The sequence below is a fragment of the Somniosus microcephalus genome, chromosome 8 (assembly GCF_052327205.1).
Source record: "Somniosus microcephalus isolate GS21.2 chromosome 8, FLI_Smic_1.0, whole genome shotgun sequence".
NCBI classification, from domain to species: domain Eukaryota; kingdom Metazoa; phylum Chordata; class Chondrichthyes; order Squaliformes; family Somniosidae; genus Somniosus; species Somniosus microcephalus.
Genome location: NC_140994.1, coordinates 10,484,319 through 10,508,691, shown reverse-complemented (window position 1 = coordinate 10,508,691; position 24,373 = coordinate 10,484,319). Strand labels below are relative to the sequence as shown.

The 24,373-nt window shown below is 50.0% G+C and overlaps 1 protein-coding gene across 2 annotated transcripts in view; it reads right to left on the bottom strand.

Moving 5' to 3' along the window:
* Positions 1-24,373, bottom strand: part of slit1a (slit homolog 1a (Drosophila)) — a 328,910-nt gene that overhangs the window by 35,285 nt on the left and 269,252 nt on the right. For both annotated transcript variants that reach the window (XM_085994232.1, XM_085994233.1), the window contains exons 25-27: positions 15,207-15,278; positions 12,723-12,886; positions 4,947-5,071 (exon numbers count right to left, since the gene is read on the bottom strand). In XM_085994232.1, coding sequence (XP_085850358.1) covers positions 4,947-5,071; positions 12,723-12,886; positions 15,207-15,278 — 361 coding nt within the window. The remainder of the gene's footprint in view (positions 1-4,946; positions 5,072-12,722; positions 12,887-15,206; positions 15,279-24,373) is intronic.

Genomic DNA, 24,373 nt, shown 5'->3' with positions numbered 1-24,373 from the left:
GGAAGCAGATTCCATCGTAACTTTCAAAAGGGAATTGGATAAATACTTGAAAAGGAAAAATTTGCAGGGCTATGGGGAAAGACCACGGGAGAGTGGGGTTAATTGGAGAGCTCTTTCAAAGAGCTGGCACAGGCACGATGGGCCGAATGGCCTCCTTCTGTGATGTAAGAAACTATTTCCGCTGGTTGGGGAGTCCAGGACTAGGGGAATTAGCATCACCCTACCCTGGTGGCCTAGTTGGGGCCATCAGAGTGTGCAGTGGCCCTCCCCTTTAACTGAAGGGGAGGGGCATTGAAACGTGGCAGCGCTCCGTGGAGCCTCCGCCGAGCGTTGCCGATCGTGCCCCGACATCGGCTCGGTTACCGCCCCACCAGGAAGTGGAACGCCCGACATTGCGCACCACTTCCTGGGCGGGGCGGTAAGGCACATTTCCCGGCCGGGGCGGGACTTCCTCGCTGGGCGCAGGATGTCTCGCCTCGCCAACGTTACCACCCCGAAACGGAGCGCGACCGAATTTCACGCCCCTATGAATCTATTCCCACATTATAAGTGACTCCACTTCAAAAGTACTTCATTGGCTGTAAAGCGCTTTGAGACATCCAGTGGTCGTGAAAGGCGCTATATAAATGCAAGTCTTTCTTTTCTTTAGGTGTTCATAACCCAGTTATAACACATTTAGGCACATTCGAACAGGAAAATGGCATCTCGTCTGTTCGACATGTCCGCCGAGGCGTGGTGTAGTCACGTGATCTCACGGGAGACGCAAAAAAAGACCCGACGTCCACCCAAGATTTATTCCGCAATATCAGAATTTGGCAATTAAAGAAAAAGCAAAATACTACGGACGCTGGAAATCTGAAATAAAACCAGAAAATGCTGGAAATAATCAGGTCAGGCAGCATCTGTGGAGAGAGAAACCACATCGATGACCTTTTGTCAGAACTGGAAAATATTAGAGATTTAACAGTTTACAAACAATTAGAGAACCAGGGAAAAGGAGGGGTCGGAGGGGTTCGGGGGGTTTATACATAGAATAACAGATACCCGGGAGTGAGTTACAGGCTGGAATCTAATTGAGGGGTTCGGAGGGTTTATATATAGAATAACAGATACCCAGCAGTGAGTTACAGGCTGGAATCTAATCGAGGGGTTCGGGGGGTTTATACATAGAATAACAGATACCCGGGAGTGAGTTACAGGCTGGAATCTAATCGAGGGGTTCGGGGAGTTTATATATAGAATAACAGATACCCGGGAGTGAGTTACAGGCTGGAATCTAATCGAGGGGTTCGGGGGGGTTTATATATAGAATAACAGATACCCGGGAGTGAGTTACAGGCTGGAATCTAATCGAGGGGTTCGGGGGGGTTTATATATAGAATAACAGATACCTGGGAGTGAGTTACAGGCTGGAATCTAATCGAGGGGTTCAGGGGGTTTATACATCGAATAACAGATACCCAGGAGTGAGTTACAGGCTGGAATCTAATCGAGGGGTTCGGGGAGGTTTATACATAGAATAACAGATACCCGGGAGTGAGTTACAGGCTGGAATCTAATCGAGCGGTTTGGGGGGTTTATATATATAGAATAACAGATACCCGGGAGTGAGTTACAGGTTGGAATCTAATCGAGGGGTTCGGGGGGTTTATATATAGAATAACAGATACCCGGGAGTGAGTTACAGGCTGAAATCTAATCGCGGGGTTCGGGGGGTTTATATATAGAATAACAGATACCTGGGAGTGAGTTACAGGCTGGAATCTAATCGAGGGGTTCGGGGGGTTTATACATAGAATAACAGATACCCAGGAGTGAGTTACAGGCTGGAATCTAATCGAGGGGTTCGGGTGGGTTTATATATAGAATAACAGATACCCGGGAGTGAGTTACAGGCTGGAATCTAATCGAGGAGTTCGGGTGGGTTTATATATAGAATAACATACCCAGGAGTGAGTTACAGGCTGGAATCTAATCGAGGGGTTCGGGGGGTTTATATATAGAATAACAGATACCCGGGAGTGAGTTACAGGCTGGAATCTAATCGAGGGGTTCTGGGGGTTTATATATAGAATAACTGATACCCGGGAATGAGTTACAGGCTGGAATCTAATCGAGGGGTTCGGGCAGCTTATATATAGAATAACGGATACCTGGGAGTGAGTTACAGGCTGGAATCTAATCGAGGGGTTCCGGGGGGTTTATATATGGAATAACAGATACCCGGGAGTGAGTTACAGGCTGGGGTCTGATCGAGGGGTTCAGGGGGTTTATATGTAGAATAACAGATACCCGGGAGTGAGTTACAGGCTGGAATCTAATCGAGGGGTTCGGGGGGTTTATATATAGAATAACAGATACCCGGGAGTGAGTTACAGGCTGGAATCTAATCGAGGGGTTCGGGGGGTTTATATATAGAATAACAGATACCCGGGAGTGAGTTACAGGCTGGAATCTAATCGAGGGGTTTGGGGGGGGTTTATATATAGAATAACAGATACCTGGGAGTGAGTTACAGGCTGGAATCTAATCGAGGGGTTCGGGGGGTTTATACATAGAATAACAGATACCCAGGAGTGAGTTACAGGCTGGAATCTAATCGAGGGGTTCGGGTGGGTTTATATATAGAATAACAGATACCCGGGAGTGAGTTACAGGCTGGAATCTAATCGAGGAGTTCGGGTGGGTTTATATATAGAATAACAGATACCCAGGAGTGAGTTACAGGCTGGAATCTAATCGAGGGGTTCGGGGGGTTTATATATAGAATAACAGATACCCGGGAGTGAGTTACAGGCTGGAATCTAATCGAGGGGTTCCGGGGGGTTTATATATGGAATAATAACAGATACCCGGGAGTGAGTTACAGGTTGGAATCTAATCGAGGGGTTCCGGGGGTTTATATATAGAATAACAGATACCCGGGAGTGAGTTACAGGCTGGGGTCTGATCGAGGGGTTCAGGGGGTTTATATGTAGAATAACAGATACCCGGGAGTGAGTTACAGGCTGGAATCTAATCGAGGGGTTCGGGGGGTTTATATATAGAATAACAGATACCCGGGAGTGAGTTACAGGCTGGAATCTAATTGAGGGGTTCGGGGGGTTTATATATAGAATAACAGATACCCGGGAGTGAGTTACAGGCTGGAATCTAATCGAGGGGTTTGGGGGGGGTTTATATACAGAATAACAGATACCTGGGAGTGAGTTACAGGCTGGAATCTAATCGAGGGGTTCGGGGGGTTTATATATGGAATAACAGATACCCGGGAGTGAGTTACAGGCTGGGGTCTGATCGAGGGGTTCAGGGGGTTTATATGTAGAATAACAGATACCCGGGAGTGAGTTACAGGCTGGAATCTAATCGAGGGGTTCGGGGGGTTTATATATAGAATAACAGATACCCGGGAGTGAGTTACAGGCTGGAATCTAATCGAGGGGTTCGGGGGGTTTATATATAGAATAACAGATACCCGGGAGTGAGTTACAGGCTGGAATCTAATCGAGGGGTTTGGGGGGGGTTTATATATAGAATAACAGATACCTGGGAGTGAGTTACAGGCTGGAATCTAATCGAGGGGTTCGGGGGGTTTATACATAGAATAACAGATACCCAGGAGTGAGTTACAGGCTGGAATCTAATCGAGGGGTTCGGGTGGGTTTATATATAGAATAACAGATACCCGGGAGTGAGTTACAGGCTGGAATCTAATCGAGGAGTTCGGGTGGGTTTATATATAGAATAACAGATACCCAGGAGTGAGTTACAGGCTGGAATCTAATCGAGGGGTTCGGGGGGTTTATATATAGAATAACAGATACCCGGGAGTGAGTTACAGGCTGGAATCTAATCGAGGGGTTCCGGGGGGTTTATATATGGAATAATAACAGATACCCGGGAGTGAGTTACAGGTTGGAATCTAATCGAGGGGTTCCGGGGGATTATATACAGAATAACAGATACCTGGGAGTGAGTTACAGGCTGGAATCTAATCGAGGGGTTCGGGGGGTTTATATATAGAATACCAGATACCCGGGAGTGAGTTACAGGCTGGGGTCTGATCGAGGGGTTCGGGGGTTTATATATAGAATAACTGATACCCAGGAGTGAGTTACAGGCTGGGGTCTGATCGAGGGGTTCGGGGGTTTATATATAGAGTAACAGCCTATATTTCCTAAGGAGGCTGAAGGGATGTAACCTGTCACCCCTGATCCTCTCTAACTTTTACCGCTGCACAATAGAGAGCATCCTGACAAACTGTATCACAGTATGGTATGGCAGCTGTAGCTACTATGACCGGAAAGCCCTGCAGCGGGTAGTCAAAACTGCCCAACGCATTACCGGCACCCGGCTACCGACCATAGAGCACATATACCAGAAACGCTGTTTACGGAGGTCACGGACCATCATCAAAGACCCTACCCACCCCAGCCACAGTCTGTTCGCCCTCCTGCCATCTGGGAGACGCTACAGATGCATTCGCACCCGTACGACCAGATTTAGGAACAGCTTCTTTCCCAGGGCTGTCATCCTACTGAACTCCACAAATAAACTCTAAAGCCTGCACATCTGCCAATGCACTTTATTATGTTTATGTTAATGTATTACAAGCCAAATGTATGTTGAATGTTTAAATGTCTTAATCTAAATGTACACTCTCGGGAGCCGCAAGCCTACATTTCGTTGTACTGCACTTGTGCACTAACAATGACAATAAAGTTGATTATTATTATTAGATACCCGGGAGTGAGTTACAGGTTGGGGTCTGATCGAGGGGTTCGGGGGTTTATATATAGAGTAACAGATACCCGGGAGTGAGTTACAGGCTGGGGTCTGATCGAAGGGTTCGGGGGTTTATATATAGAATAACAGATACCCGGGAGTGAGTTACAGGCTGGGGTCTGATCGAGGGTTCGAAAGGATCATTGTGAATCCACTTTTACCTTGTAGCCGTACGGGCAGCTGCATCTGTAATACTCCAAGGGGTCTTCCTGGCAGGTTCCTTGGTTCTCGCAGGGGCTGGCCAGACATGGGCTACACTTCGCCAGGATACTCAGCTCGGTTGGACCTGTGTGGAACAATATGGCGGTATGTGATGCAGAAAGCAACGCCTGGTTTGCTCTTCTAAGTAGACTGCGGGCAAGTCTGGTACTTAATTTATGAGGTATGGACTGCTGAAACTGATTAGTTATAAAATATCAACAATTTATTTCACCTTTTGTCCATGAGAAACGGTTTGGCACATCAACTAGTGCCCTCGTAATCTCTTCTATGTTAGCAATGATCAACGATATGAGCATAGTCATAAACTTCAAATACATGAGTTAGGCAACATCTGGCCGATAACAATCTCTCTCATGAGGCTTCTGTAACCTCCTCCAGCCTGAACCCTCCGCGATCTCTGCGCTCCTCCAATTCTGGCCTCTTGCACATCCCCGATTTCAATCACTCCACCATTGGCGGCCGTGCCTTCAGCTGCCTGGGCCCCGAGCTCTGGAATTCCCTCCCTAAACCTCTCCGCCTGACCACCTCTCTCTCTCTCCTCCTTGAAGATGCTCCTTAAAACCTTCCTCTTTGACCAAGCTTTTGACCACCTGTCCTAATATCGCCCAATGTGGCTCGGTCCAAATTTTGTTTGATTTACGCTCCTGTGAAATGCCTTAACATTAAAGGTGCTATATAGATGCAACTTCTTGTTGTTGTCTAGGAGGAACTGTACTGAATCTGGAGTTAATGTGGAGCGGAGCTGAATCTGGAGTTAATGTAGAATAGTGCTGAATCTGGAGTCTATGTGGAGCGGAGCTGAATCTAGAGTCTGTGGAGCGGAGCTGAATCTGGAGTGTGTGTGGAGCGGAGCTGAATCTGGAGTCTGTGTGGAGCGGAGCTGAATCTGGAGTCTGTGTGGAGCGGAGCTGAATCTGGAGTCTGTGTGGAGCGGAGCTGAATCTGGAGTCTGTGTGGAGCTGAATCGAGTGTGTGTGGAGCGGAGCTGAATCTGGAGTCTGTGTGGAGCGGAGCTGAATCTGGAGTCTGTGTGGAGCTGAATCTGGAGTCTGTGTGGAGCGGAGCTGAATCTGGAGTCTGGAGCGGAGCTGAATCTGGAATCTGTGGAGCGGAGCTGAATCTGGAGTCTGTGTGGAGCGGAGCTGAATCTGGAGTCTGTGTGGAGCAGCGCTGAATCTGGAGTCTGTGTGGAGCGGAGGTGAATCTGGAGTCTGTGTGGAGCGGAGGTGAATCTGGAGTCTGTGTGGAGTGGAGCTGAATCTGGAGTCTGTGTGGAGCGGAGCTGAATCTGGAGTCTGTGTGGAGCGGAGCTGAATCTGGAGTCTGTGTGGAGCTGAATCGAGTGTGTGTGGAGCGGAGCTGAATCTGGAGTCTGTGTGGAGCGGAGCTGAATCTGGAGTCTGTGTGGAGCTGAATCTGGAGTCTGTGTGGAGCGGAGCTGAATCTGGAGTCTGGAGCGGAGCTGAATCTGGAATCTGTGGAGCGGAGCTGAATCTGGAGTCTGTGTGGAGCGGAGCTGAATCTGGAGTCTGTGTGGAGCAGCACTGAATCTGGAGTCTGTGTGGAGCGGAGGTGATTCTGGAGTCTGTGTGGAGCGGAGGTGAATCTGGAGTCTGTGTGGAGTGGAGCTGAATCTGGAGTCTGTGTGGAGCGGAGCTGAATCTGGAGTCTGTGTGGAGCGGAGGTGAATCTGGAGTCTGTGTGGAGTGGAGCTGAATCTGGAGTCTGTGTGGAGCGGAGCTGAATCTGGAGTCTGTGGAGCGGAGCTGAATCTGGAGTCTGTGTGGAGCGGAGCTGAATCTGGAGTCTGTGTGGAGCGGTGCTGAATCTGGAGTCTATGTGGAGTGGAGCTGAATCTGGAGTCTGTGTGGAGTGGAGCTGAATCTGGAGTCTGTGTGGAGCGGTGCTGAATCTGGAGTCTATGTGGAGTGGAGCTGAATATGGAGTCTGTGTGGAGCGGAGCTGAATCTGGAGTCTATGTGGAGTGGAGCTGAATCTGGAGTCTGTGTGGAGCGGAGCTGAATCTGGAGATAATGTGGAGTGGAGCTGAATCTGGAGTCTGTGTGGAGCAGCGCTGAATCTGGAGTCTGTGTGGAGCGGAGCTGAATCTGGAGTCTGTGTGGAGCGGTGCTGAATCTGGAGTCTGTGTGGAGCGTAGCTGAATCTGGAGTCTGTGTGGAGCGGAGCTGAATCTGGAGTCTGTGTGGAGCGGAGCTGAATCTGGAGTCTGTGTGGAGCGGAGCTGAATCTGAAGTCTGTGTGGAGCGGAGGTGAATCTGGAGTCTGTGTGGAGCGGAGCTGAATCTGGAGTCTGTGTGGAGCGGTGCTGAATCTGGAGTCTGTATGAGCGGAGCTGAATCTGGAGTCTGTGTGGAGCGGAGCTGAATCTGGAGTCTGTGTGGAGCGGAGCTGAATCTGGAGTCTGTGTGGAGCGGTGCTGAATCTGGAGTCTGTGTGGAGCGGTGCTGAATCTGGAGTCTGTGTGGAGCTGAATCTGGAGTCTGTGTGGAGCGGAGCTGAATCTGGAGTCTGGAGCGGAGCTGAATCTGGAATCTGTGGAGCGGAGCTGAATCTGGAGTCTGTGTGGAGCGGAGCTGAATCTGGAGTCTGTGTGGAGCAGCGCTGAATCTGGAGTCTGTGTGGAGCGGAGGTGAATCTGGAGTCTGTGTGGAGCGGAGGTGAATCTGGAGTCTGTGTGGAGTGGAGATGAATCTGGAGTCTGTGTGGAGCGGAGCTGAATCTGGAGTCTGTGTGGAGTGGAGCTGAATCTGGAGTCTGTGTGGAGTGGAGCTGAATCTGGAGTCTGTGTGGAGCGGAGCTGAATCTGGAGTCTGTGGAGCGGAGCTGAATCTGGAGTCTGTGTGGAGCGGAGCTGAATCTGGAGTCTGTGTGGAGCGGTGCTGAATCTGGAGTCTATGTGGAGTGGAGCTGAATCTGGAGTCTGTGTGGAGTGGAGCTGAATCTGGAGTCTGTGTGGAGCGGTGCTGAATCTGGAGTCTATGTGGAGTGGAGCTGAATATGGAGTCTGTGTGGAGCGGAGCTGAATCTGGAGTCTATGTGGAGTGGAGCTGAATCTGGAGTCTGTGTGGAGCGGAGCTGAATCTGGAGTCTGTGTGGAGCGGAGCTGAATCTGAAGTCTGTGTGGAGCGGAGGTGAATCTGGAGTCTGTGTGGAGCGGAGCTGAATCTGGAGTCTGTGTGGAGCGGAGCTGAATCTGGAGTCTGTATGAGCGGAGCTGAATCTGGAGTCTGTGTGGAGCGGAGCTGAATCTGGAGTCTGTGTGGAGCGGAGCTGAATCTGGAGTCTGTGTGGAGCGGAGCTGAATCTGTAGTCTGTGTGGAGCGGAGCTGAATCTGAAGTCTGTGTGGAGCGGAGGTGAATCTGGAGTCTGTGTGGAGCGGAGCTGAATCTGGAGTCTGTGTGGAGCGGAGCTGAATCTGGAGTCTGTATGAGCGGAGCTGAATCTGGAGTCTGTGTGGAGCGGAGCTGAATCTGGAGTCTGTGTGGAGCGGAGCTGAATCTAGAGTCTGTGTGGAGCGGAGCTGAATCTGTAGTCTGTGTGGAGCGGAGCTGAATCTGGGGTCTGTGTGGAGTGGAGCTGAATCTGGAGTCTGTGTGGAGCGGAGCTGAATCTGGAGTCTGGAGCGGAGCTGAATCTGGAATCTGTGGAGCGGAGCTGAATCTGGAGTCTGTGTGGAGCGGAGCTGAATCTGGAGTCTGTGTGGAGCAGCGCTGAATCTGGAGTCTGTGTGGAGCGGAGGTGAATCTGGAGTCTGTGTGGAGCGGAGGTGAATCTGGAGTCTGTGTGGAGTGGAGCTGAATCTGGAGTCTGTGTGGAGCGGAGCTGAATCTGGAGTCTGTGTGGAGCGGAGCTGAATCTGGAGTCTGTGTGGAGCGGAGCTGAATCTGGAGTCTGTGTGGAGCGGAGGTGAATCTGGAGTCTGTGTGGAGCGGAGGTGAATCTGGAGTCTGTGTGGAGTGGAGCTGAATCTGGAGTCTGTGTGGAGCGGAGCTGAATCTGGAGTCTGTGTGGAGCGGAGGTGAATCTGGAGTCTGTGTGGAGCGGAGCTGAATCTGGAGTCTGTGTGGAGCGGAGCTGAATCTGGAGTCTGTGGAGCGGAGCTGAATCTGGAGTCTGTGTGGAGCGGAGCTGAATCTGGAGTCTGTGTGGAGCGGTGCTGAATCTGGAGTCTATGTGGAGTGGAGCTGAATCTGGAGTCTGTGTGGAGTGGAGCTGAATCTGGAGTCTGTGTGGAGCGGTGCTGAATCTGGAGTCTATGTGGAGTGGAGCTGAATATGGAGTCTGTGTGGAGCGGAGCTGAATCTGGAGTCTATGTGGAGTGGAGCTGAATCTGGAGTCTGTGTGGAGCGGAGCTGAATCTGGAGATAATGTGGAGTGGAGCTGAATCTGGAGTCTGTGTGGAGCAGCGCTGAATCTGGAGTCTGTGTGGAGCGGAGCTGAATCTGGAGTCTGTGTGGAGCGGTGCTGAATCTGGAGTCTGTGTGGAGCGTAGCTGAATCTGGAGTCTGTGTGGAGCGGAGCTGAATCTGGAGTCTGTGTGGAGCGGAGCTGAATCTGGAGTCTGTGTGGAGCGGAGCTGAATCTGAAGTCTGTGTGGAGCGGAGGTGAATCTGGAGTCTGTGTGGAGCGGAGCTGAATCTGGAGTCTGTGTGGAGCGGAGCTGAATCTGGAGTCTGTATGAGCGGAGCTGAATCTGGAGTCTGTGTGGAGCGGAGCTGAATCTGGAGTCTGTGTGGAGCGGAGCTGAATCTGGAGTCTGTGTGGAGCGGTGCTGAATCTGGAGTCTGTGTGGAGCGGTGCTGAATCTGGAGTCTGTGTGGAGCGGAGCTGAATCTGGAGTCTGTGTGGAGCGGAGCTTAATCTGGAGTCTGTGTGGAGCGGAGCTGAATCTGGAGTCTGTGTGGAGCGGTGCTGAATCTGGAGTCTGTGTGGAGCGGAGCTGAATCTGGAGTCTGTGTGGAGCGGAGCTGAATCTGGAGTCTGTGTGGAGCGGGGCTGAATCTGGAGTCTGTGTGGAGCGGAGCTGAATCTGGAGTCTGTATGAGCGGAGCTGAATCTGGAGTCTGTGTGGAGCGGAGCTGAATCTAGAGTCTGTGTGGAGCGGAGCTGAATCTGTAGTCTGTGTGGAGCGGAGCTGAATCTGGGGTCTGTGTGGAGTGGAGCTGAATCTGGAGTCTGTGTGGAGCGGAGCTGAATCTGGAGTCTGGAGCGGAGCTGAATCTGGAATCTGTGGAGCGGAGCTGAATCTGGAGTCTGTGTGGAGCGGAGCTGAATCTGGAGTCTGTGTGGAGCAGCGCTGAATCTGGAGTCTGTGTGGAGCGGAGGTGAATCTGGAGTCTGTGTGGAGCGGAGGTGAATCTGGAGTCTGTGTGGAGTGGAGCTGAATCTGGAGTCTGTGTGGAGCGGAGCTGAATCTGGAGTCTGTGTGGAGCGGAGCTGAATCTGGAGTCTGTGTGGAGCGGAGCTGAATCTGGAGTCTGTGTGGAGCGGAGCTGAATCTGGAGTCTGTGTGGAGCGGAGGTGAATCTGGAGTCTGTGTGGAGCGGAGGTGAATCTGGAGTCTGTGTGGAGTGGAGCTGAATCTGGAGTCTGTGTGGAGCGGAGCTGAATCTGGAGTCTGTGTGGAGCGGAGGTGAATCTGGAGTCTGTGTGGAGTGGAGCTGAATCTGGAGTCTGTGTGGAGCGGAGCTGAATCTGGAGTCTGTGGAGCGGAGCTGAATCTGGAGTCTGTGTGGAGCGGAGCTGAATCTGGAGTCTGTGTGGAGCGGTGCTGAATCTGGAGTCTATGTGGAGTGGAGCTGAATCTGGAGTCTGTGTGGAGTGGAGCTGAATCTGGAGTCTGTGTGGAGCGGAGCTGAATCTGGAGTCTGTGTGGAGCGGAGCTGAATCTGGAGTCTGTGTGGAGCAGCGCTGAATCTGGAGTCTATGTGGAGTGGAGCTGAATCTGGAGTCTGTGTGGAGCAGCGCTGAATCTGGAGTCTGTGTGGAGCGGAGCTGAATCTGGAGTCTGTGTGGAGCGGAGCTGAATCTGGAGTCTGTGTGGAGCGGTGCTGAATCTGGAGTCTGTGTGGAGAGGAGCTGAATCTGGAGTCTGTGTGGAGCGGAGCTGAATCTGGAGTCTGTGTGGAGCGGAGCTGAATCTGGAGTCTGTGTGGAGCGGAGCTGAATCTGAAGTCTGTGTGGAGCGGAGGTGAATCTGGAGTCTGTGTGGAGCGGAGCTGAATCTGGAGTCTGTGTGGAGCGGAGCTGAATCTGGAGTCTGTATGAGCGGAGCTGAATCTGGAGTCTGTGTGGAGCGGAGCTGAATCTGGAGTCTATGTGGAGCGGAGCTGAATCTGGAGTCTGTGTGGAGCGGAGCTGAATCTGGAGTCTGTGTGGAGCGGTGCTGAATCTGGAGTCTGTGTGGAGCGGAGCTGAATCTGGAGTCTGTGTGGAGCGGAGCTGAATCTGGAGTCTGTGTGGAGCGGGGCTGAATCTGGAGTCTGTGTGGAGCGGAGCTGAATCTGGAGTCTGTATGAGCGGAGCTGAATCTGGAGTCTGTGTGGAGCGGAGCTGAATCTGGAGTCTGTGTGGAGTGGAGCTGAATCTGGAGTTTGTGTGGAGCGGAGCTGAATCTGGAGTCTGTGGAGCGGAGCTGAATCTGGAGTCTGTGTGGAGCGGAGCTGAATCTGGAGTCTGTGTGGAGCGGAGCTGAATCTGGAGTCTGTGTGGAGTGGAGCTGAATCTGGAGTTTGTGTGGAGCGGAGCTGAATCTGGAGTCTGTGGAGCGGAGCTGAATCTGGAGTCTGTGTGGAGCGGAGCTGAATCTGGAGTCTGTGTGGAGTGGAGCTGAATCTGGAGTCTGTGTGGAGCGGAGCTGAATCTGGAGTCTGTGTGGAGCGGTGCTGAATCTGGAGTCTGTGTCGAGCGGAGTTGAATCTGGAGTCTGTGTGGAGCGGAGCTGAATCTGGAGTCTGTGTGGAGCGGAGCTGAATCTGGAGTCTGTGTGGAGCGGAGCTGAATCTGGAGTCTGTGTGGAGCGGAGCTGAATCTGGAGTCTGTGTGGAGCGGAGCTGAATCTGGAGTCTGTGTGGAGCGGAGCTGAATCTGGAGTCTGTGTGGAGCGGAGCTGAATCTGGAGTCTGTGTGGAGTGGAGCTGAATCTGGAGTCTGTGGAGCGGAGCTGAATCTGGAGTCTGTGGAGCGGAGCTGAATCTGGAGTCTGTGGAGCAGAGCTGAATCTGGAGTCTGTGGAGCAGTTCTGAATCTGGAGTCTGTGTGGAGTGGAGCTGAATCTGGAGTCTGTGTGGAGCGGAGCTGAATCTGGAGTCTGTGTGGAGTGGAGCTGAATCTGGAGTCTGTGGAGCGGAGCTGAATCTGGAGTCTGTGGAGCGGAGCTGAATCTGGAGTCTGTGGAGCAGAGCTGAATCTGGAGTCTGTGGAGCGGTTCTGAATCTGGAGTCTGTGGAGCGGTGTGAGATGTTGTTGCTCAGTGGGGAAATTTGCTGCCTGGTCCGGTACCGATCGCTGTCTGCTGACCCCTGATGCAAAGCGCGTGGGTGGACAGGCTGCGAGACCCGCCACTGTTGAATAGCCGGCTGAGGCTCTGTGCAGCTAGTATCTGCGGTGGTGTATCAAAGCACAGAGTCAGGGGCTCCCTGTAGAGATGAGGGTGTTAGGGGGCAGCGCTGAGAGAGAAAAGCCAGCTTCTTACCCTGGCACTCGAACTTCTTGCCCGGGGTGGTCAAGAGGAGCTTGCCCTCCATGTCTCCTGGTCCAGCACAGCGGGCGATGCCAGGCTCTTTGTACCCAGTTTTAACCCAGTCCGAAAGCCAGCGGAGATCGCAGTCGCAGTAGAGTGGGTTGGCTCCGATGGCACTGAGAGAAAGATACAGGAAGAGTTTTACTCCATTTTACATTTCCCCATTTGTATTAGTTACAGCACATTCTATCCTATCAGTGCCAGCTGACGCTCAGTGGGTAGCACTCTCTCTCACTCTCTGAGTCAGAAGGTTGTAGGCTCAAGTCCCACTCCAGAGACTTGAGCACAAAATCCAGGCTGACACTCCCAGTGCAGTACTGAGGGAGCGCCGCACTGTCGGAGGGTCAGTACTGAGGGAGCGCCGCACTGTCAGAGGGTCAGTACTGAGGGAGCGCCGCACTGTCGGAGGGTCAGTACTGAGGGAGTGCTGCACTGTCGGAGGGGCAGTACTGAGGGGGCACTGCACTGTCAGAGGGGCAGTACTGAGGGAGTGCTGCACTGTCGGAGGGGCAGTACTGAGGGAGCGCCGCACTGTCGGAGGGCCAGTACTGAGGGAGTGCTGCACTGTCGGAGGGTCAGTACTGAGGGAGCGCTGCACTGTCAGAGAGTCAGTGCTGAGGGAGCGCTGCACTGTCGGAGGGGCAGTACTGAGGGAGTGCTGCACTGTCGGAGGGTCAGTACTGAGGGAGCGCTGCACTGTCGGAGAGTCAGTACTGAGGGAGCGCTGCACTGTCAGAGGATCAGTATGAGGGAGCGCTGCACTGTCGGAGGGGCAGTACTGAGGAAGCGCCGCAGTGTCGGAGGGGCAGTACTGAGGGAGCGCTGCACTGTCGGAGGGGCAGTACTGAGGAAGCGCCGCAGTGTCGGAGGGGCAGTACTGAGGGAGCGCTGCACTGTCGGAGGGGCAGTACTGAGGGAGCGCCGCACTGTCGGAGGGGCAGTACTGAGGGAGCCTCCGCTGCACTGTCGAAGGGGCAGTACTGAGGAAGCGCTGCATTGTCGGTGGGACAGTACTCAGGGAGTGCTGCACTGTTGGTGGGGCAATACTGAGGAAGCGCCGCAGTGTCGGAGGGGCAGTACTGAGGGAGTGCTGCACTGTTGGTGGGGCAATACTGAGGGAGTGCTGCACTGTTGGAGAGGCAGTACTGAGGGAGCGCTGCACTTTCGGAGGGGGCAGTACCGAGAGAGCACAGCGCTGTTGGAGGGGCAGTACTGAGGGAGTGCCGCACTGTTGGAGATGTCCTCACTCAAATGAGGTGTTAAATCGCTGCCCTATTCTGGCGGATGTTAAAGATCCCACGGCACTATTTGAAGAGGAGATGGGGAATTCTTCCAAGTGTCTTCCTGCTTCAACTAACACCGTCAAAAACAGATGAACATTTTTCTCATCGCTTGTTTGTGGGATCTAACTGTGTAAGATGGCTGTCCATTCAGTCACTGAGCTTCAAAAAGTAATCCATTGTATGTGAAGTGTTTTGGGGGAGCTAAAATAAAACGTTATATCAATGCAAATTCTTTCTTGAGTATATAGGGGAACAATCTCTGTGGAGGTTAGAAAGACTTGGATTTCTACAGCGCCTTTCACAACCTCAGGATGTCTTGAAGCGCTTTACTGCCAATGAAGTACTTTTGAAGTGGGTAGCACTCTCGCCTTCAAGTTAGAAGGTCGTGGGTTCGAGCCCGTCCAGAGACTTGAGCACAGAATCCAGGCTGACACTCCAGTGCAGTACTGAGGGAGCGCTGCACTGTTGGAGGTGCCGTCTTTCAGATGAGATGTTAAACCGAGGCCCTGTCTGACCTCTCAGGTGGACGTAAAAGATCCTATAACACTACTTTGAAGAAGAGCAGGGGAGTTCTTCCCGGCTAATATTTATCCCTAAACAAAACGTCATTAAAAAACAGATTATCTGGTCATTATCACATTTGTGGGATCTTGCTGTGTGCAAATTGCCTTCCGCGATTCCTACATTACAACAGTGACTACACGTCAAAAAGTATTTCATTGGTTGTTAAGTGCTTTGGGACGTCCTGAGGTCGTGAAAGGCGCTGTGGAAATGCAAGTTCTTTCTTGTTGATGTGTTTCTGGAATCCATTTACGGCCTGAACTACTACTGGCGTCAACTGAGCGGAGGTTCACATTCGAGTCTGGTTCTGCCTTCGCCCGACGCCCACGTATTCCTCGCAGGGTTCAACAAGTCGTCAGCAGTGGGAGGAACCAGCACCGACTGCCCTCTCCCTCACCCAGGAGAACCGAGACCACCTTCAGTGCCTCTGTAGCTGGCCTTGGTGAGATCAGTTAGTGGCACAGATTGGAGATCAAGACTGGGAACTCCTGGTCTGTCTTGGTCCGGTATTCATTGGATAAATGGAAAGAAGCTTCAGGGAGACAACTCCGCATGTTTAATATAATGTGCGACGAACACTTCCTCTACTTACAGGTGAGACAGAGAAGCCACGTCACCAAAGATTCCTTTGGGAAGAGTGGAGATGTCATTCCCGTGCAGTGACCTGTGTGGGAAAAGGGAGAGGTAAGCTCACGGGGTTAATCAATGACCCCGTTGAGTAGTCAACCACTGAGATCAAGCACATCGGAAAGTTTACTGAGCTTTTGGAAGTCCAGATGATACAAATATGACTGTAATTTCAGCATAGAATCCCAATGGACTAAACCCCTTCCCATTCACTCCCATTGCACAGAATCCCAATGGACTAAACCCCTTCCCATTCACTCCCATTGTACAGAATCCCAATGGACTAAACCCCTTCCCATTCACTCCCATTGTACAGAATCCCAATGGACTAAACCCCTTCCCATTCACTCCCATTGTACAGAATCCCAATGGACTAAACCCCTTCCCATTCACTCCCATTGTACAGAATCCCAATGGACTAAACCCCTTCCCATTCACTCCCATTGTACAGAATCCCAATGGACCAAAACACTTCCCATTCACTCCCATTGTACAGAATCCCAATGGACTAAACCACTTCCCATTCACTCCCATTGTACAGAATCCCAATGGACTAAACCCCTTCCCATTCACTCCCATTGTACAGAATCCCAATGGACTAAACCACTTCCCATTCACTCCCATTGTATAGAATCCCAATGGACTAAACCCCTTCCCATTCACTCCCATTGTACAGAATCCCAATGGACTAAACCCCTTCCCATTCACTCCCATTGTACAGAATCCCAATGGACTAAACCCCATCCCATTCACTCCCATTGTACAGAATCCCAATGGACTAAACCACTTCCCATTCACTCCCATTGTACAGAATCCCAATGGACTAAACCCCTTCCCATTCACTCCCATTGTACATAATCCCAATGGACTAAACCACTTCCCATTCACTCCCATTGTATAGAATCCCAATGGACTAAACCCCTTCCCATTCACTCCCATTGTACAGAATCCCAATGGACCAAACCCCTTCCCATTCACTCCCATTGTACAGAATCCCAATGGACTAAACCCCTTCCCATTCACTCCCATTGTACAGAATCCCAATGGACTAAACCCCTTCCCATTCACTCCCATTGTACAGAATCCCAATGGACTAAACCCCTTCCCATTCACTCCCATTGTATAGAATCCCAATGGACCAAACCCCTTCCCATTCACTCCCATTGTACAGAATCCCAATGGACTAAACCCCTTCCCATTCACTCCCATTGTACAGAATCCCAATGGACTAAACCCCTTCCCATTCACTCCCATTGTACAGAATACCAATGGACTAAACCCCTTCCCATTCACTCCCATTGTACAGAATCCCAATGGACTAAACCCCTTCCCATTCACTCCCATTGTACAGAATCCCAATGGACTAAACCCCTTCCCATTCACTCCCATTGTACAGAATCCCAATGGACTAAACCCCTTCCCATTCACTCCCATTGTACAGAATCCCAATGGACTAAACCCCTTCCCATTCACTCCCATTGTACAGAATCCCAATGGACCAAAACACTTCCCATTCACTCCCATTGTACAGAATCCCAATGGACCAAACCACTTCCCATTCACTCCCATTGTACAGAATCCCAATGGACTAAACCCCTTCCCATTCACTACCATTGTACAGAATCCCAATGGACTAAACCACTTCCCATTCACTCCCATTGTATAGAATCCCAATGGACTAAACCCCTTCCCATTCACTCCCATTGTACAGAATCCCAATGGACTAAACCCCTTCCCATTCACTCCCATTGTACAGAATCCCAATGGACTAAACCACTTCCCATTCACTCCCATTGTACAGAATCCCAATGGACTAAACCCCTTCCCATTCACTCCCATTGTACAGAATCCCAATGGACTAAACCACTTCCCATTCACTCCCATTGTATAGAATCCCAATGGACTAAACCCCTTCCCATTCACTCCCATTGTACAGAATCCAAATGGACCAAACCCCTTCCCATTCACTCCCATTGTACAGAATCCCAATGGACTAAACCCCTTCCCATTCACTCCCATTGTACAGAATCCCAATGGACTAAACCCCTTCCCATTCACTCCCATTGTACAGAATCCCAATGGACTAAACCCCTTCCCATTCACTCCCATTGTACAGAGTCCCAATGGACCAAACCACTTCCCATTCACTCCCATTGTATAGAATCCCAATGGACCAAACCACTTCCCATTCACTCCCATTGTATAGAATCCCAATGGACTAAACCCCTTCCCATTCACTCCCATTGTACAGAATCCCAATGGACTAAACCCCTTCCCATTCACTCCCATTGTACAGAATCCCAATGGACTAAACCCCTTCCCATTCACTCCCATTGTACAGAATCCCAATGGACCAAAACACTTCCCATTCACTCCCATTGTACAGAATCCCAATGGACTAAACCCCTTCCCATTCACTCCCATTGTACAGAATCCCAATGGACCAAACCCCTTCCCATTCACTCCCATTGTACAGAATCCCAATGGACTAAACCCCTTCCCATTCACTCCCATTGTACAGAATCCCAATGGACTAAACCACTTCCCATTCACTCCCATTGTACAGAATCCCAATGGACTAAACCCCTTCCCATTCACTCCCATTGTATAGAATCCCAATGGACTAAACCACTTCCCATTCACTCCCATTGTACAGAATCCCAATGGACTAAACCCCTTCCCATTCACTCCCATTGTACAGAATCCCAATGGACTAAACCACTTCCCATTCACTCCCATTGTACAGAATCCCAATGGACTAAACCCCTTCCCATTCACTCCCATTGTACAGAATCCCAATGGACCAAACCACTTCCCATTCACTCCCATTGTACAGAATCCCAATGGACCAAACCCCTTCCCATTCACTCCCATTGTACAGAATCCCAATGGACTAAACCCCTTCCCATTCACTCCCATTGTACAGAATCCCAATGGACTAAACCCCTTCCCATTCACTCCCATTGTACAGAATCCCAATGGACTAAACCCCTTCCCATTCACTCCCATTGTACAGAATCCCAATGGACTAAACCCCTTCCCATTCACTCCCATTGTACAGAATCCCAATGGACCAAACCACTTCCCATTCACTCCCATTGTACAGAATCCCAATGGACTAAACCCCTTCCCATTCACTCCCATTGTACAGAATCCCAATGGACCAAACCACTTCCCATTCACTCCCATTGTATAGAATCCCAATGGACCAAACCACTTCCCATTCACTCCCATTGTACAGAATCCCAATGGACTAAACCCCTTCCCATTCACTCCCATTGTACAGAATCCCAATGGACTAAACCCCTTCCCATTCACTCCCATTGTACAGAATCCCAATGGACTAAACCCCTTCCCATTCACTCCCATTGTACAGAATCCCAATGGACCAAACCACTTCCCATTCACTCCCATTGTACAGAATCCCAATGGACTAAACCCCTTCCCATTCACTCCCATTGTACAGAATCCCAATGGACCAAACCACTTCCCATTCACTCCCATTGTATAGAATCCCAATGGACCAAACCACTTCCCATTGACTCCCATTGTATAGAATCCCAATGGACTAAACCCCTTCCCATTCACTCCCATTGTACAGAATCCCAATGGACTAAACCCCTTCCCATTCACTCCCATTGTACAGAATCCCAATGGACTAAACCCCTTCCCATTCACTCCCATTGTACAGAATCCCAATGGACCAAACCACTTCCCATTCACTCCCATTGTACAGAATCCCAATGGACTAAACCCCTTCCCATTCACTCCCATTGTACAGAATCCCAATGGACCAAACCACTTCCCATTCACTCCCATTGTACAGAATCCCAATGGACTAAACCCCTTCCCATTCACTCCCATTGTACAGAATCCCAATGGACTAAACCACTTCCCATTCACTCCCATTGTACAGAATCCCAATGGACTAAACCCCTTCCCATTCACTCCCATTGTACAGAATCCCAATGGACCAAACCACTTCCCATTCACTCCCATTGTACAGAATCCCAATGGACCAAACCACTTCCCATTCACTCCCATTGTACAGAATCCCAATGGACCAAACCCCTTCCCATTCACTCCCATTGTACAGAATCCCAACGGACTAAACCCCTTCCCATTCACTCCCATTGTACAGAATCCCAATGGACTAAACCCCTTCCCATTCACTCCCATTGTACAGAATCCCAATGGACTAAACCCCTTCCCATTCACTCCCATTGTACAGAATCCCAATGGACCCAAACCCCTTCCCATTCACTACCATTGTACAGAATCCCAATGGACCAAACCCCTTCCCATTCACTCACATTGTACAGAATCCCAACGGACTAAACCCCTTCCCATTCTATTGAATTCCAATGGACCCAACCCCTTCCCATTCACTCCCATTGTACAGAATCCCAATGGACTAAACCCCTTCCCATTCACTCCCATTCTATAGAATCCAAATGGACCAAACCACTTCCCAGTCACTCCCATTCTATAGAATCCGAATGGACCCAACCCCTTCCCATTCACTCCCATTGTACATAATCCCAATGGACTAAACCCCTTCCCATTCATTCCCATTGTACATAATCCCAATGGACTAAACCACTTCCCAGTCACTCCCATTGTACATAATCCCAATGGACAAACCCCTTCCCAGTCACTCCCATTCTATAGAATCCCAATGGACCCAACCCCTTCCCAGTCACTCCCATTCTATAGAATCCCAATGGACAAACCCCTTCCCATTCACTCCCATTGTACAGAATCCCAATGGACCAAACCCCTTCCCATTCACTCCCATTGCGTAGAATTCCAAAGGATTAAATCACTTCCCATTCACTCCCAATGGGGAGCATTTCAGATCCAAGTATAAAGTTCCCAGATGATCCATTCTGATCAACATTTGGCTCATTAGATAAGTCAAATGATCGGCTGGAGACAGAAATATTTAAGAAATGTGATCCGTTAGCTGTAAGTGATCTGTTTTTGTTCAGGACCTACTGAGTGAATATTTCCATGGGCTGGGACACGGAAATTTGCAAGTCACCGTTTCTACAGAGCGTCATTTTTTAAGTTCCTGTCCCCTCGCTCCATGGGGTCTTGCAAAAGCCCTTCATGATCTCTGCGTGCCTCCAATTCTCGCCTCTTGCGCCTCCCCCGATTTCAGTCGCTCCACAATTGACGGCTGTGCTTTCAGCTGCCTGGGCCCTAAGCTCTGGAATTCCAACCCTAAACTTGTCCGCCTCTCTCTCCTTCTTTAAGACTCTCCTTAAAACCTGCATCTTTGACCAAGCTTTTGGTCACCTATCCAAATACCTCACGTGGCTCAGTATCACATTTTGTCCGATTTACGCTCCTTTTTTTAAATTCATTCACGGGATGTGGGCGTCGCTGGCAAGGCCAGCATTTATTGCCCATCCCTAATTGCCCTTGAGAAGGTGGTGGTGAGCCGCCTTCTTGAACCGCTGCAGTCCGTGTGGTGAGGGTACTCCCACGGTGCTGTTAGGGAGGGAGTGCCAGGATTTTGACCCACCGACGATGAAGGAACGGCCGATATATTTCCAAGTCAGGATGGTGTGTGACTTGGAGGTGGTGGTGTTCCCATGTGTCTGCTGTCCTTGTCCTTCTAGGTGGAAGAGGTCGCGGGTTTGGGAGGTGCTATCGAAGCGCCTTGGGACATTTTACTACATTAAAGGCACTATATAAATGCAAGTTGTTGTCCTAACTCTAGCTCCTCACACACCCACTGACCAGGAGGTGTGTCACTGAGTTGATCCCTCAGCCCCCAGGCACTTGAGGCTGTGTGTAAGTATCTTATCGCAAGCAGAACATTCCCTGGGAAACGGGAGCCAACAGCGTCCCGATAAGTACAGTTGCCAACCCCCCAGGATTGCCCTGGAGTCTCGGCCTATGTTTCTATTAATAAAGCCCAGGATCCCATATGCTTCTTTAGCAGCCTTCTCAACTTGTCCTGCAACCATCAAAGATTTGAGTATGTGCACCCCAGGACTCTCTGTACCTGCACCCCCTTTAAAATTGGACCATAAACATATGTTGTATAAACATATTGGTTTGATTGAATTTCTTTCTATGGCCCTAGTAGCTACAGTTACACACAGACACTCACACACAGACAGAGAGACAGAGAGACACACACTCATACAGACAGACACACACACTCAGACACAGGGACACAGACAGACACACACACAGACAGACACACACACAGACAGACACACACAGACAGACAGACAGACAGACACATTCTAGTGGGGAGGGGTTACTGGAGAAGATCGGGAGCAGGAACCCTGGTTAATTTTCCCTCGCCTATTTCAGCGCCACTGAGGCCAATTGAAGTGGCCCCAAGTGTCACCCAACTGGTATCGGCTGTTTATGCCCCCTATGAGCCCCTTCCCACCCTTCATCTCATCCCATCAGCCTATCCTATTCTTTTCTCACTCATGTGCTTATCTAGCCTCCCCTTAAATGCATCTATACTATTCGCTTCAACCACTCCCTGTGGTAGTGAGTTCCACATTCTCACTACTCTTTGGGTAAAGAAGTTTCTCCTGAATTCCCTATTGGATTTATTAGTGACTGTCTTATATTGATGGTCCCTAGTTCTGGACTCCCCACAAGTGGAAACATCTTCTCTACGTCTACCCTATCGAACCCCTTCATCATTTTAAAGGCCAGTATTAGGTCACCCCTCAGCAATGTTCCCTTAAAGCTGCGCAGCCGCGCTCTGCAGCTCCCGCGCAGCCGGTGAGATGGTTTTTAAATAGAGAAACCGCGCATGCGCGGAATTTTGAATGGCCCACGCGACCCGTTAAAGGGGTTGCGCTGGCCAGAAAAAAATTCGAGGGAACATTGCCTCTCAGTCTTCTCCTTTCTAGAGAAAAGAGCCTTTCCTGATAGTTGTACCCTCTCAGTTCTCATCCTTGCAAATATTTTTTTGCACCTTCTCCGGTGTCTCTGTATCCTTTTTATAATATGGATATTCTGCATCCACCTTCAAATGTCACATTAACAGGCTCTGTGCTTCAATCTTTTCTTAGCCATCACCTCATTCAGTGAGAGACTGGGGCTGTAATTAGTAAACTCTCTTCTGCTAGGAGCACTCAGCAGGTTGTCAGGTGACCCTGTTCCTGGGCGTTAATGAAAGCTCTGGCCTGTTAAATAATCCGCCAGTTTGTTACTGAATTAGGAGCCGGACTGTTGAAACTGTTCCCAGGACAGCAGCAGTACCAGCATGTGCAAGGGAGCGTCGGCGAAAAGGTGTGAAAACAAAGCAAGGCAGGGAAAAACAAAGCACTCACATTCTTCACAAAGATTTTTGTTTTTTGAAGTAGAAATATTAAATCCTGTGTTATGTCCCTCCGTGACACAAGGAAAGAAGCATTGGAAGTGATGTTTATCAGGAGATAGTGAAGGACTGAGAGACGCAGAGAGATTGGAGAGAGAGAGAGAATAAGGAGAGGCAGAGACGCAGGCAGAGAGAGAGAAAGTGATAGTACGGGGAGAAAAAAGAGTGACAGGCAGAGAGACATACACAGCAGAGAGACAGGCAGACAGAGGAGGAAGCAAAAGAGAGACGGATAGAGTAATGATAGGAAGAGAGAGCAAGAGAGAGAGGAAAGGGAATGGGATTAATGGACTGAAGGAACTAAAAAGAGACATGCACAGGAGAGAAGGACAGATAAACAGAGGAGAGAGGGACAGAGACAGGATAGCAACAGAGAAAGGGAGAGTAAAACAGAGAGAAACAGAGAAAGTAAAGGTTAGAGACGAGAGAGAGAGGTGAAAGACATAGAGAGAGAGACAGAGAAGAAAAAAACAGAGATAGAGAAACAGGAGAGAGAAAGACAGATAAAGACTGGGAGAGAGAGAGAGAGAGAAGAACAGAAACAAGGAAGAGACAGAGAAAGTGACAGAGAGACAGAAAGAGAGCGAGAGAGAGACAAGGTGAGAGAGAGAGAGAGTGAGATAGACAGAAACAGAGATAGAGAGAGGGAGAGAGACAGAGATAGAGTCAGGGAGAGAGACAGAGATAGAGAGAGGGAGAGAGACAGAGGCCATCGAAAAAGGCAGACACAGGCAGACCCGGCTGCCAAGAGAGGACAGGATATGCTCTCACTGCAGTCAGGGAGTGGTGGAGACAGAGATGCACTTCCTCACAGCTTGTGGAAAATATCAGGGCATAAGGGAGAATTTCTACCCAAAGTTCACAAAAATATGCCCTGAATTCAGAAATTTGATGACCAAAAACTCCCATACCTACTAGGGGAACAGAGAAATTGTGTAACCCTAGCGGCACACTATGTTACAGCTTGCCATAAACAGAGGGACAACCATTAAATCTAAGAAAAGAGTATATACAAATTATATGAATGTATATTTATACACTCAGGGATATATCTGTTTATACACTGTATGGATAGATCTGCGTTTATGTGTTCAACCATAAATGTTTTTCGATGCTTTGGCAACATAAGATGTACCTTGTCATGCCAATAAAGCGATTTGAATTGAATTTGAATTTGACAGAGATAGAGTCAGGGAGAGAGACAGAGGGAGAGAGACAGAGATAGAGAGATGGAGACAGAGAGATAGACAGAAACAGAGATAGAGAGAGGGAGAGAGACAGAGATAGAGTCAGGGAGAGAGACAGAGGGAGAGAGATAGAGAGATGGAGACAGAGAGATAGACAGAAACAGAGATAGAGAGAGGGAGAGAGACAGAGATAGAGTCAGGGAGAGAGACAGAGGGAGAGAGATAGAGAGATGGAGACAGAGAGATAGACAGAAACAGAGATAGAGAGAGACAGAGATAGAGTCAGGGAGAGAGACAGAGATAGAGAGATGGAGACAGAGAGATAGACAGAAACAGAGATAGAGAGAGGGAGAGAGACAGAGACGAGGAGAAACTGACAAATAGCACAGAGCGAGAGACTAATGTAGGAGGCAGAGAGAGACAGACTAAGGAAATAGGGATAAAGGAGGGGCATTGGAGTGGAATGTAATCCAGTAACCCCTCATCACATCTAAAGCTCCTCACAAACAGGCCCTTTGTGTCAGTGGGTGAATGCCGCACCCCGTGTGGTACTGAGCGGAAGCTCCCAGGTTCGCCCCGGTC